Source organism: Dipodomys ordii, unplaced genomic scaffold, assembly GCF_000151885.1.
Source record: "Dipodomys ordii isolate 6190 unplaced genomic scaffold, Dord_2.0 Scaffold2, whole genome shotgun sequence".
In the NCBI taxonomy this organism is placed as follows: Eukaryota; Metazoa; Chordata; class Mammalia; order Rodentia; family Heteromyidae; genus Dipodomys; species Dipodomys ordii.
The window spans coordinates 10,674,546-10,687,700 of NW_012267218.1; the positions used below are offsets into that span (position 1 = coordinate 10,674,546).

The window sequence follows — 13,155 nt, forward strand, 5'->3', positions numbered from 1 at the left end:
TCACTTTGTAGGAAGTGGCCTGTGTTGTGTATTCTCGTTGACTTTGACATTTAAGAGCCAGGCGTTTTAAAGTGAGTAAGTTCTGATGGGTGGCTAGAAGTAAACACCTTGGACTCACACAGAAAGCAGGCTTTTTGCCTCATTAGCGAGGGGGAAGGTATACGCCTGGCCTTTCTGAATGTCAGGCAGGAAGAAATACCAGCCTGGAGACAAGTGACCCCCAAATCTTGTGTGCCACTGTCACAGACAAGCCTGTGGGGCTCAGACAGATGGACGTGAGACTTCTCCTAATGAGCTGAGTGCAGGGCGGGGGAAGAGTGGCAGGCAAAATCCAAGGGGGAAAAAAGGAAAATGAGCTGGCTGTTGCGTCTCTAGTACGTGAGGTCTATCTGGAGGAATCTGTGGCGAAATTAAATTTCAGCAGTAATGAAAACATGTTGCTGTGAAGAGCATTCGATTTCTGGGAGGAAGAGATGCGTCAGCCTCGCTGTGCCTGATGGATTTCAGCACTCACGCCACGGGGCTGTGGAGTTGAGCCCTCCATGTTAGTGTCATGTAGAGTGCAAACCTCTCTCTCTCTCTCTCTCTCTCTCTCTCTCTCTCTCCTCTTTTCTGCATCTGTTTCGTGATTGGCTTTTCATGATCTCAGGAAAGGGACACCCCACCTTTGTAGGGCTGGTAGGAGTGGTGATGGGAGAAGCAGGGCTGCGAATGTCCTCCATGGATGAACGTAGAGCAGAAGCTAAATCCCAAGTGAGATATGGCAGGGCCTCCCCTGAGGGATGGAGAGGCTGCCCAGAGCCTGCTGTGTCTACCACAAGGCTGGCTGTGCACCGGAGCCCTGGGAAGCACTTCCTGCTTTCTCTAAGCTCCCAGACCTTTCTCCAAATACCTGCCACAGGTTCACACCGCCAGGCCTTCAGCGTGAGTCAAACCATGTACCATGTGCACCTAAGTGCTCTGGAGGTTTTGAATACATGACCTGACCTGAGATGAACAGGCCCTTTATTCCCTCCTTCCCTCCCTCCCACTTCTCAGCAAACCATTAGGGGCAAGAGGGTCCTAGTGGCCTCTGGTCCACATAGTGATGGTCAGGCGTGTGGACCAGCTCACCATCTGCTTCTCTCTTCCATGTCATCCTTAGGCCAATCGAGATGCTGTGCTGAGCAGGATACCGGAGCACAAGAGCGACCGCCTCATCAGTCTGCAGAGTGCATCCGTGGTCTATGATTTACTGACTATTGCTCTTGGGAGAAGAGGCCAGTATGAGATGCTGTCTGAGGTACACCTGCTGAGTCTGGTTGACTTCTAGGTGGCAGGGATGGCGGGATGGCTCAGAGAAGAGCTCCCTGGTCCAGGCACCTCTCTGTCATTGGTAGTTGATATGGGGCTAGTCATGTAACTTCCATTTCCTCCTTTGTGATTGGACTTAATGACTGAGTTGTAGAATGATGGATGGTTTCTAACTCCAGGCTGTGAATGGGGAGGGAAGGCAGTTTCTCTTCCATTGTTACTCCCATAACGAAAGTCTGGTGATGGCATTGTCTGGCCCGAGTACCTTGTCAGAGTAAATGCTGTCTGGGTTTAGCGAGTGTTACTTGGCTAGGAGGGGCTCGTTGACTGTAGACCTTATAAGGGTCTTCTGTTGTCTTCTTGCTCCCTCCACTTCTAGAAAACACTCAGGACACCTTGTGTATGTTTCATGGTTTGAGAAGGGATAGGTTTATCTGAACTATGGTTATGTATTATGTTCCTTCCCAGAGTGCCAGATTTCATGTTGGTACAGAGATTAGTTTATCTTTTCTCCAGCAAATGTTTTTGGGGGGAGGTTGGTTGTGGAGCTTGAACTCTGGGCCTGAGCACTGTCCCTCAGCTCTCCAGCTAAAGGCAAGCACGCTACCATTTGAGCCACAGAGCCACTTCTAGTTTTCTGGTGGTTGACTGGAGATAAGAGTTTCACGGACTTTCCTTGCCCGGGCTGGCTTTGAACCATGATCCTCAAATCTCAGCCTCTTGAGTAGCTAGGATTACAGGCGTGAGCCACCGGCACCCAGCCAGCAAAATTAAAAAAAAAAAGAGGGAAAGAAACAACCTATTTTGTTAAAATAAACTTTCCCATGTTATTTATCTTTCTCCTTCTAAATTTATTCTCATTGCGGCAGCCTCTGGGCATGGGGACAGGGAGTGACATACAGTAACAGATTGGCTGAAATCAGATCAGAGCTCGCCTCGCCCCCCAGCCGGGGTGCATCTCCACATTAGGCAGGAGCCTGGGGAACAGATGAGCCCGCGTGGCTTGTATCTTTTTTTAGTCTCTGGTTTGGTGACTATACAGAGCGATGGTTACTCAGCCTTCAAAAACACCACAGGCCCCCACGATGAGGCAGGATAACGCGGTGCGTGCAGAAGCCCCGCTCACAGGGCCTGCTTGCCAGGACCTGGTCCTAGCATTCACTCGGCTCAGATTGTCCTCCTCTGGGAGCCTTGCTTTTTCTGGGTTCCTCCTCTCGACCAGCTTAATCCTGTCAGGTATGGGCTCCAGGCCTCCTGCTCATGGTCCAGGTATTTTCTTCCTCTATAGACAAACCACTTAGCCCCCAGGTCTCTGGTGGGCTGTGGTCTACCGTGTATCTTCATACCTTCATGTAGCAATGCAGCCTTTCCCCAGGTAGAAATCTACCCTCGTCCCTCAGGGTAGAAGCTCCTCTGACAGGCCGCAGAGCCCCTGCTCTCAGCTTAGTGTCCTCCCATGGATGGCCCCGGGACACGACTACCACCCTCCCCGCATTTCTGTGTGCGCCCACAGCTCTGTGGCATATGCCTCCTCTCAGCAAGGAATCCTAGGAGCTTGTTTTCACTCAGATGACTTTCACCTGGATGTCACATGCGGCCTCCATCTTGTGGGGATGACCTGACACCAAGTCACTGCAGAGTCTGGAGCCCTGTGTGTACCTCACTAGCCACCTTTAAAATGGTCGAGGCAGCTGGGTGCTGGTGGCTCACACCTGTAATCCTAGCTACTCGGGAAGCTGAGATCTGAGGATCACGGTTCAAAGCCAGCCCGGGCAAGAAAAGTCCATGAAACCTGTATCTCCAATAAACCACCAGAAAACTGGAAGTGGCACTGTGGCTCAAGTAGTAGAGCTCTAGCCTTGAACTGAAGAGCTCAGGGACAGCGCCCAGGACCAGAGTTCAAGCCCCATCACCCACCAAAAAAAAAAAAAAATTAAAACGGTTGAGGCAGTGCCGAAGGCTGCCTTCAGGGTACTGGAGAGGGCAAAGTGGGGGCCTTCAGGGGATGTGGTAGGGGGAGAAACAAGGGGGGTTACCTCTCCATCCCTCCAGCCTTTTAGATTTTTGTATTTTATCTTTACTCTTAGAAATATAACTCAACTGATAGACTATAGAAAGTTCACATCTTTAGCCAGGCACAGGTGGTTCATGCCTATAATCCTAGCTACTTAGGAGGCTGAGATCTGAGGATCATGGTTCAAAGCCAGCCCGAGCAGGAACATCCAGTGAGACTCTAATCTCCCATTAATCACCCAAAACAGGAAGTGGAGCTGTGGCTCAAAGGGTTGAGCCTGAGCCTTGAGCAAAAAAGCTTAGGAACAATGCCCAGGCCCTGAGTTAAAAAAACAAACAAACAAACAAAAACATTTATTCAACACATATGTGTGCTGTCAGCTGTTCCCTGCCACGGGGCTGCAATCAAATGGGTCCAGTGTGGATACAGTGTGGCCTCTGTCCTCGCACCTCTCCCAATGGGGACAGAAGGGACCAGTTGACCCTGGGAGACTCAGCATACCCTCCCTAGAAGCTCAGCACACCTCAGGGGGCTCAGCACCCCTCACATCCTGTGCTGGAGGGCTTGCATACTTGGCTTTGGTTTCTTCTGCCCTCTCCCTCTCCCTCTCCCCCACCTCTCCCTCCCCCCCCCCCCCCGTCATTCGTGGGGCTTGAACTCTGGGCCTGGGCACTGTCCCTCAGTTCTTCAGCTCAAGGCTAGCATTCTACCACTTGAGCCACAGCATCACTTCTGGTTTTCTGGTGGTTCATTGGAGTCTTATGGATTTTCCTGCCTGGGCTGGCTTTGAACCGCTATCCTCAGATCTCAGCCTCCTGAATAGCTAGAATTACAGGCGTGAGCCACCACTGCCCTGCTTTTCCCTGCCCTTTCTATATAAGTGTCTGGTATGCCATGGCAAATGTGATGACTGCCAACCTGAGATTCAGATCTTCTGCCAAATATGGCGGATGTCATATTGGAAACATGAAAGCTCATGGCACCCCAGGAGGCCGTGCCACCCCTCCTGAGGATGGGCCTCCACCCCTACTCTGCCTAGCAGAAGCCATCTCTCCCCTGCCTCACCTCACCTCCTGCTTCCCTCACCTCCTGCTTCTCTCCTGTTGTCTTGAATCCATTTGCCTTACGTTTTTGTTCTCTCTCACCTGACCTTCCACTTCCTCAGGACTTTGAGTGAAGAGAATTTAATTTTAATTTATGTAAATTTAATAACAAGTAGTGACCTCAAAGTGCAAGGATGTGGTAGGAGGGGCACCAGGGAATCAGACAGGGCAGGACAGTAACTTTGTGACGGTGCTGCGGGAGGTAGAGGAGAAGCAGCATGTGTGGATTTGCTACTTACTGTTAGTGGCCTCAGATTTCCACTGGGATTTTGAACACGGGGTCTGCTTTAGTCTAAGAGAAAGAGATACCCTTCCAGATGGGTCTTGTAGAGGACTGATCTGCGAGCAGATCCTCTCTGTCTCAGAAAGACTGCGGTGAGTGTGCTTTGCACACATGCAGTCTTGGTATGCATGCACAAGAGCTGGCAGCCATCAGCCTGTTAGGACAGAAGAGGGTCTGTCCTGAGCTTTTCCTCTTCTTCTTATCCCAGCCAGCAGCAGCACCCCTGCAGCAGGGCCGGACTTGGTTTCCTGCTCTCCTCTCCTTGGCTGACCCAGTCCATAGGCCAGAGAAGGGAAAAGAAGGGGAGGGGAGGGAAGGAGAGCAACTACTATGAGTACAAGTACAAGCTCATCGTTCCTCCTGTCACTGGTGCCCATGGATGATGGGTGTGTCCTACAGCTCTGTGCAGACCCAGCCTTTAAAGAGTCTGGTTGTATCCGGGAAGCAGAGGCTCTGTCATGGGATATCATTCGATCCCTTTCTTCTGCAGTGCTCATTTAAGGCTGAAGTCTACTCTCCCGGTTTAAGACCAGCAGCCTTGGTGCATGCCCACACCAAGCTTGCTTTCCTTCAGGCCTTGATATTGGGCAGCGATGACAGAACAACCATCCCAGGCTCGAGGTGGATGAGAGCCTCACTCCGACAGGTTTAAATATAAGCACAGTGTTTACCATCACTCCAGTGTATTCGTTTCATGTTTTTTAGAAGACTAATTGTGAGTCCTGCTGAAAGGTTTGTGTAGGAAGGAGCATTTCTTTTCCCCCTTTAATTTAAACAACAGCCTTGGTTGGCATGGCAACCCACGCTATTAAAAGTAAAGCAAGGAGCCTGCTTCCTCTGGTTTTCAGAATGAGCCCAAACTGCTAAGCAGGTTTGTTTCTTGAATTTGACTATTCGTCGCTCCATTTTGACGGAATATCATGCGTCCTTCCTGCAGGCTGTATGTGTGCCCTGCTTTAAGGCTGAAATGGTATTTTGATCTATAGTTCTGTGGGTAGGCCTGTCTGGTTAGTCAGTGATAGTTCCAAAAGGACACTTGCACCTCCCTAGCCGAGACACAGGCTGGAGAGCACCATACATGGAGCTGGGCCTGCCTGGGAGCCCGCTCTTTGCTAAGCTGCTTTGGAGTTGAACCACCAAGAGGCCTGAAAGACATCAGTGGTGTGAGAGGTGCCAACAGAGACCCAGACTTGTGAAAAACCAGGGCAGAGAGTTCAGCTCCTGGGGAATGCTGAGTAAAATCTCGCTGAATCAATCTGGTAATCTCAGCACTTGTTCAGCAGGAGGAGGAAAATGAGAAGATTGGGAGTTCCAGGCTAGCCTGGGCTATATAACAAGGAAAGATTAAACAACAACAACAAAAAGAACAAAACTTTGCTGAAGCCAGGTGCCAGTGGCTCAAACCTGTAATCTTAGCTACTCAGGAGGCTGAGATCTGAGGACTGTAGTTCAAAGCCAGGCCAGGCCAGAAAGCCCATGAGACTCTTCTCCAATTAACCACCAGAAAGCCAGAGTGGCGCTATGGCTCAAGTGGTAGAGCGCTATCCTTGAGCTGAAGAGCTCAGGGACAGCGCCCAGGCCCAGAGTTCAAGCTCCAAAACAAAACAAAAACCCACAAAAAAAAAAAAAAAACAACTTTGCTGAAATGCCAGCACTTCCCAGTCCAGGTGTACTCACTGTCATTTCTTGAGCTTTGCAGGTAAACTGACCCCCCCAACCCCCACCCCCCCCAGAAGGGAAGCAGGCAGGCTGAGGTTAAGGGTCACTTAATGAGAATTAGGCAGCAGCAGACGAGTTGGGCCCTACTCTGTACATAGATCATGAACAGATCTCAACTCTGTTATCTTTCCATGACACCCTGCCCCCAAAGAATCTTAGCCCTTTAATGTGGAGGCATAACTCAAGTTGGAGAATGCCAGGCTTCAGTGATAAAGCCAAGTAAGAGCACAAGGCCCTAAGTTCAAGCCCCAGTACTGTCGTGAAAAAAATAATAACAGTAATCTCAGTTCCTGCTGTGATTGATGGTGCTTCCATCTTTCGAATGAAGTGTTGCTCTCATCTGTGGCACTCATTAGAAATTCCTTAGTGTGGCTAGCTTTAGAGAAACAAGCATGCAGAGATGCCCGTTTTATTTGCTTTAACAATAATTTAATATGCTATCTTCAACTTTTTAAAGGGCACAATTCAGTGGCATTTAATTACCTTCACGTTGTTGTATACAATATTGTAACTATCTAGTTTCAGACTTTTTAAAATCACCTTAGACAGAAACTCTACCCATTAAGCAATAGTTCCCCACACCTTGGCAACCTCTAGTCTACTTTCAGTCTCTATGAATTTGCCTGTTTTAGGTACCTGGTATTAAATGGAATCATACAGTATTCACTTTTTTTTTTTTTTTGGCCAGTCCTGGAGCTTGAACTCAGGGCCTGAGCACTGTCTCTGAGCTTCTTTGGCTCAAGGCTAGCACTCTACCACTTGAGCCACAGTGCCACTTCCTGCTTTTTCTGTTTATGTGGTGCTGAGGAATTGAACCCAGGGCTTCATGCATGCTAGGCAAACACTCTACCACTAAGCCACATTCTCAGCCTCAGTATTCACTTTTATATCTGGCTTTTTTACTTAGTTTAATGGTTTTCAGGTTCAGCCATCTCATGACAAAATGTCAGCTAGTATTCTTTTAGAACTTTATGCCTTTTTATCGGCAGAACAATATTCCGTCGTATGCATATGCTACATTTTGTTTTGCCCATTCATTAATTGAGGGACAGGTGCGTTTTCACCTTGAGGCTATCACGAATATGTCACAGTACTGGCGTACACATAGCTGAGTTCCTCCTTTCAGTTCTTTTTAGCAATACCTGCCAGCTCATATGGTAATTCTATGTTTAACTGTTTGAGGAACTGCCAAACTGATTTTCACAGTGGCTGTGCCATTTAACATTCTGCTCCTATATACTAGGGTTCTAGTTCCTCTACATGTCACCTACACTTGCTATTTTGGTAATGGCTGTCCTAATGGATGGTAACTGGTATCCATTGTGGCCTTGCCTGGACTTTCCCTAGTCACTGATGACCTTGCACATGTGTTTATTAGCCATTTATCTTCTTTGCCAAAATGACTGTTCAACCCCAGTGCTCATTTTTTGCTGTCACATAGTGTTGAGTTATAGTTATTCTTTATTTATCATACATAATAAACTCTTACTGGAATATGTTTTGAAAATATTTCATCCCATTCTGTATGTTCTCTGTTCACTCTTGATTATGAGACTGTCCTTTGATACATACGTTTTTAATTTTAATTAAGCCCAGTATATTTTTCTTCTCTTGCTTATGTTCCACTGGCAAATCCAAGATCCTGAAGATTTACCCTAGGTTTTCCTCTAAGTATTTTGTAGGGTTTGCTCTTATGTTAGGCTATTGGTCCATTTTGAGTTGGTTTTATAGATGGTGTGAGGCAGAGGTCTTGATGGTTTTGCACATGCAGATCCAGTTCTTCCAGCACAATTTGTTGAAGGACTATTCTTTCTCTCATTGCATGGACTTGGCACCCTTACAAAAATCAACTAACAATAGAAATCTGGTTTCCTTACTCTGTCCCATTGGTTTATATGCTTATCTTTATGCAAACAGGCTGCAGGTCAGACTGGACCCTCAGACTATAGCTTAGAGGTCCTGCTTCAGTCTTGTTTGGAATGCCACCATCTTTGCAATTCCCTGCATACCTCTAGTTGTTCTGTGGCCCTACTTAAAGGATAGCCAACAAATTGATCCAAACTCTCCATCCATTTTTATTTCTTCATTTGAGCCAATAATGCACATTTGTTTTATATATAGCATGTTGCTGGCCTGCCACTATCTGAGCTTCATACTTTTCTCCTTCATCCATGCATGGTGAGGCTGCAGCCCAGGTTGAAGTGCTGAAACCAGGTGCCCTGAGCCAAGGCGGATAGATTGAGAAGTCTAGGGGTGGGACAGTTGAGGAGGCGGGAGAGAGAGGAATGAGGTTCTTGTGTCTTGAATGTAGTATATTTTGTAAGGATGACAAGGAGGCAGCTACATCAGCCAAGCAGTAGAGGGAGTGAGTGGTCTTGGGCCCTGGAGACCCATTTACAAATTCCTGTCCAGACTTGATGGAGTTGCTTTGTGTAGTTGAGAAGGGATTTTGCCTGAGAATGATATCCAACATTCAAATTCTTTATTAAAGTCTGAGACTTTTCAAAAACAGCTCACTCTCTCCCCTCTCACTGTGGCCACAGGCAATGATATCCTTTAATTTAGGCGTTTGCCAAAGAAATAAAACTTCGTGACTCCTCTGCCTGGCGCAGTCTTGCTATTTTAAAGCAAAAAGAAACAGAAAGAGGTGGTACAAGGATACAGAGTTTGCTCTATTTTACTTCCAAAGTAAGAGGAGAAAACTTGGTCAAACATAAACATTGTATCTGTGTGTCCTCACAATTCAGGGAGACCGAGGGAACTTGTTTTTGTAGCTGAATACTTTTTAGAATCTTCTTCTGGACCCAGACTCCTGTGGAGAAGATCTCTCAAACCCCATTTTAATTTGTGCCTTTATTTTTAGCTAATTTAGAAATAAGAGCCCTTGTCAGTGGCTCATGCCTATAGTCCTAACAACTCAAGAGGCCAAGATCTGAGGACCATGTTTTGAAGCCAGCCTGGGTCAGAAAAGTCTCTGTGAGACTCTTTTTTTTTGGGGGGGGGGGTCCGGTCGTGGGGCCTGAACTCTGGGCCTGGGTGCTGTCCCTCAGCTCTTCAGCTCAAGGCTAGCACTCTGCCACTTGAGCCACAGCGCCACTTCTGGCTTTTTTCTTTTTGCTTATGTGATGCTGAGGAATTGAACCCAGGGCCTCAGGCATGCAAGGCAAGCGCTCTACCACTGAGCCACCTTCCCAGCCCCTCTGTGAGACTCTTAATTGCAATAAACTATTCAAAAACTAGAAATGGTGCTGTGGCTCAAGTGGTAGAGCACTAGCCTTGACTACAATGAGGCCCAGGGACAGCACCCAAGCCCTGAGTTCAGGTCCCACAACCAACAAAAAAAGAAAGAAAGAAAAGGAGGAAAAAAGGAAGAAGAGCTCTGAATTGGGCATTGTAAGATCTGAGTTCTAACTTCATCTCTACAACTATGTGACCTTGAGCCAGTCCTGTTTCCTGTCTGGGCTTGCTTTCTACATCTATAGAGTAAAAAGGGACCAGATAATCTTTAAGGTCTCTAGTTACTTGTTTTCTGTTTATGTCATTCTGTAGGTCTAAGACAATGGTCAAATTGTCTAAATAGGTAGGTAATTTTTAATTGCTGGAGGTAAAGGAACAAATTACTATCCATGTACCATGTTAAAATTTTAAGATTACAGCTGAGTGCATTGGCTTTAGCCTATAATCCTAGCTACTTGGGCAGCAGAGATTGAGGAACTGTGGTTCAAGGTCAGTCTGTCTGTCTACCTACCTATCTATCCATCTATCTAGCTATCTATCTATGAGACTCCATCTTGACCAATGACATGCTGGTGTGTGCCTGTCATCCCAGAGATATTAGAAAACACAAATAGAAGGATTGCAGTCCAGGCTAACTGGAGCATCAATTAAGACCCTATATTGAAAAGAAATAATGTAAAAAAAGGCTGGTGGAATGGCTCAAGTGGCAGAGTACCAGCCTAGCAAGGATTTGGCTCTGAGATTCAAACTTCTAAAACTTTTTAGTACTCCCTAAAAAGTTACATTTAACCACTGACTCATGAGGTTGTATGATGTAGAGAGGAAAAACTCTGCACCCAATGCAGCATGTGTGTGATGCAAACAGTTAGCATCCAGCCACCTGTCCGCAGGTGAGGCAATTCACCCTGTGACCATTCTTTCATGGACTGCAGCCTTGGGCTTGAGGCCAGCTTTGTGAGTATCAGATTATTTATTTCTGCCCCTTCCCCTGTGGGTTTTAGATGCTAAACCTCACTCTTAGGTTCCAAAAATAGACTCTGGCTTCTCCTTGCTTGTGGCATTATGCAGCTGTCTTTGCCCAGGGCCCAGTTGGTGTGATTAGGCCTTGCGTACAAGGGGCTATAATTACCAAATCCCTCTGATGCCAGAAGAGCGGCTCCTATCCGGAACCCCTCAAAGACCACTGCTTATGAGAAGCTGAAACAAGAGCATGGAGAAGCACAAGCTCTGCTCCGGCGGGACCACGTTGCAAGTGACATCCCCACTACCATGCCGTGAATAACCCTAATCCCACAGGGGGCTTGGCAGCTACTCTGCCAGGTTCCCATGGCGTCGAGTGAGTGTCACCATGACTAAAGAGGGTGGTAGGGATGCACCCCCCTTGGCTGCATCTGCCCTTCCTGGTAGGATGTAGTACTGCTGCCAAGCCTGTCCTCTGTGCCCGTGAAGAAGGTGATCTAGACCTTTTTTTTGTGCCAGGTCTCAAATCTGCAGCCATGATTACATACCATATCCCCTCCCTCCACCTGACACTGAATCCCACCATCACGCTCTTTTACCCTCAAAGACTCCTGCCCCTTCTCCCTTGGCCATCCATGGGCACCACACATCCATTCCCAGCGGTTCTCACTTCCGGTCATCTCCAAGCCCTGCTTTTCAATGCCCATAGCCACTGTCATGATAGCGGTCCTCTTTCTGGGTCCGACACTCATGGGAGCATCTTTCAGCGCTCCCTCAGCCCCCAGGACAGCCCTCTGCATGGGGAGACAGACGCTTGGTTAGGCCTAGGCAGTCACCCCAGAGCGAGTGCCTTCTGAAGAAGGCATGAATGTAGCTGCTGCTCCTCCTTCTCCTCCTCCTCGCCTTCCTTTTCCTCTTTCTGCTTCTTTTCCTCCTCCCTTTATTTCTCCCTGCCTTCTTCTCCTTTAGTTTCTCCTCCTCTTCCTCTTTCCTTTCCTCCTCTCCTTCTTCCTTCCCCTCTTCCTTCTTTTCCTCCTCCCCCTTCTTCTTCCTCCTACTCTTCTCTTCCCTCTCCTTTTCTCCGTTTTCTGCCCTTCTGCCTCCTCCTGTTCTTCCCCCTCCTTCATCCGCTTCCTCCTCTTCCTCCTTCTCATCACACAGGTCTGTGAGCTTCAGTAGCCTGTTTCCTGGGCCCCATACATATGACACCTGCCATCTTCTGGGAAATCCATTTTCTCCAGCACTTTTCCACTGGGACCAACATTAAAATGGAAATGCTTTGATTTGATTTGATTTTTTTTGATTTGTAGATACTTTTGCATTTTTATTTGTATACAGTTTTTACATTTTTATTCTGTCACATACAGATAGGGCTCAGACAATTGGAGGAACATATACCCTGTCTGAGAGGCTGTCGATACCAAACCTCCCCCATGCCAACCTCCCCCATGACAAGTTCCTTGTCACTTACAGGTGTTCTTTGGCAGGTGTTTTCTTACGATTGGGGGTGCCTGGATGACCTGGGCTGGTCAAGGGTGTGTGTCTTGCTGTTTATGGAAACCTAAGAGAAGATATGTTAGGTACATCAGGATTTGGGGGACATCTGGAGCTGTCCGGACACATTGAGAGCTGGCTGTGTATCATGTGCTGTCGGGAGACCGTAGGAAAGCAGACCGTTCAACTATAATGGAGTTCGTATGCCTCTGAGATGGGATGAGATAGTTTTAGTTTGCAATCACTGGCTTACAGTGATTTTATGGCATCCCCAAGGCTTATTATGGGATATGGGTTGTTATAGTTACAAGAAAGCTATCCAGACTAGGTGGGGACAGTGAGAGATGCAGCAGGATAGAGGCAATGTGTGGCTGCCTAAATCTTTGTCTAGTAAAGTGTCTTTGAGGGGGAAGTATGCCTTGCCTACCTATGCCCCTGGGTATTCAGAATCAGGGGAGCTTCTTGAAAATCCCACAGGCTGTAAGCTCTCGGTCCTTTGTAGCCTCAGGGATACCCAAGAGGCCACACAGACAGACACCACCACCACCACCACCACCCCACACCCTCCATTAGCAGAAAATGCACTGCTGCACCTCTGACATCATTCCAGGAGGACGTGGCCTTTTTAAAGGCCTTTTCTCATCTATACTTCACTGGGTGCAGTGTGACTAGGGCTGCTAAGTGCTCACAGTGACTGCAGTCCTTCAGGCAGGAGCGTGGTGAGCTTACAGAGTTCAGACTCTGGAAACAGGCGGCTCAGATTTCCAGCTGGCTCTGCCACCAGCTCCAGGAGACAGGAGATGGTGTGTCACTTAGCACCTGTGTGCTTCCCACTCCCGGCCCCTCCCCTCTGGGAGGGCGGGATCAGCCACACCTGCGCAGGCCACGTGGGGTTGTTAGGGTGACCCAGTACCGGGAGACTTGGAGAGCAACTAAAACAGTGCCTGACTACTTTGCAAGCCTTACCAGAAAACTTGCCAAAGAAATCAACCAACATACATTCTAGTCCAGTTCTTTAATGTTGTGCCCTCTTTCCAAAGGCCTCATATTGC

At 47.9% G+C, this 13,155-nt stretch overlaps 1 protein-coding gene across 1 annotated transcript in view; it reads left to right on the plus strand.

Annotated features, from left to right (window-relative positions):
- Nucleotides 1–13,155, plus strand: part of Ttc7b (tetratricopeptide repeat domain 7B) — a 187,813-nt gene that overhangs the window by 82,652 nt on the left and 92,006 nt on the right. The window contains exon 8 of the mRNA XM_013017608.1: nt 1,145–1,282. Within this exon, the coding sequence (XP_012873062.1) occupies nt 1,145–1,282 (138 nt within the window). The remainder of the gene's footprint in view (nt 1–1,144; nt 1,283–13,155) is intronic.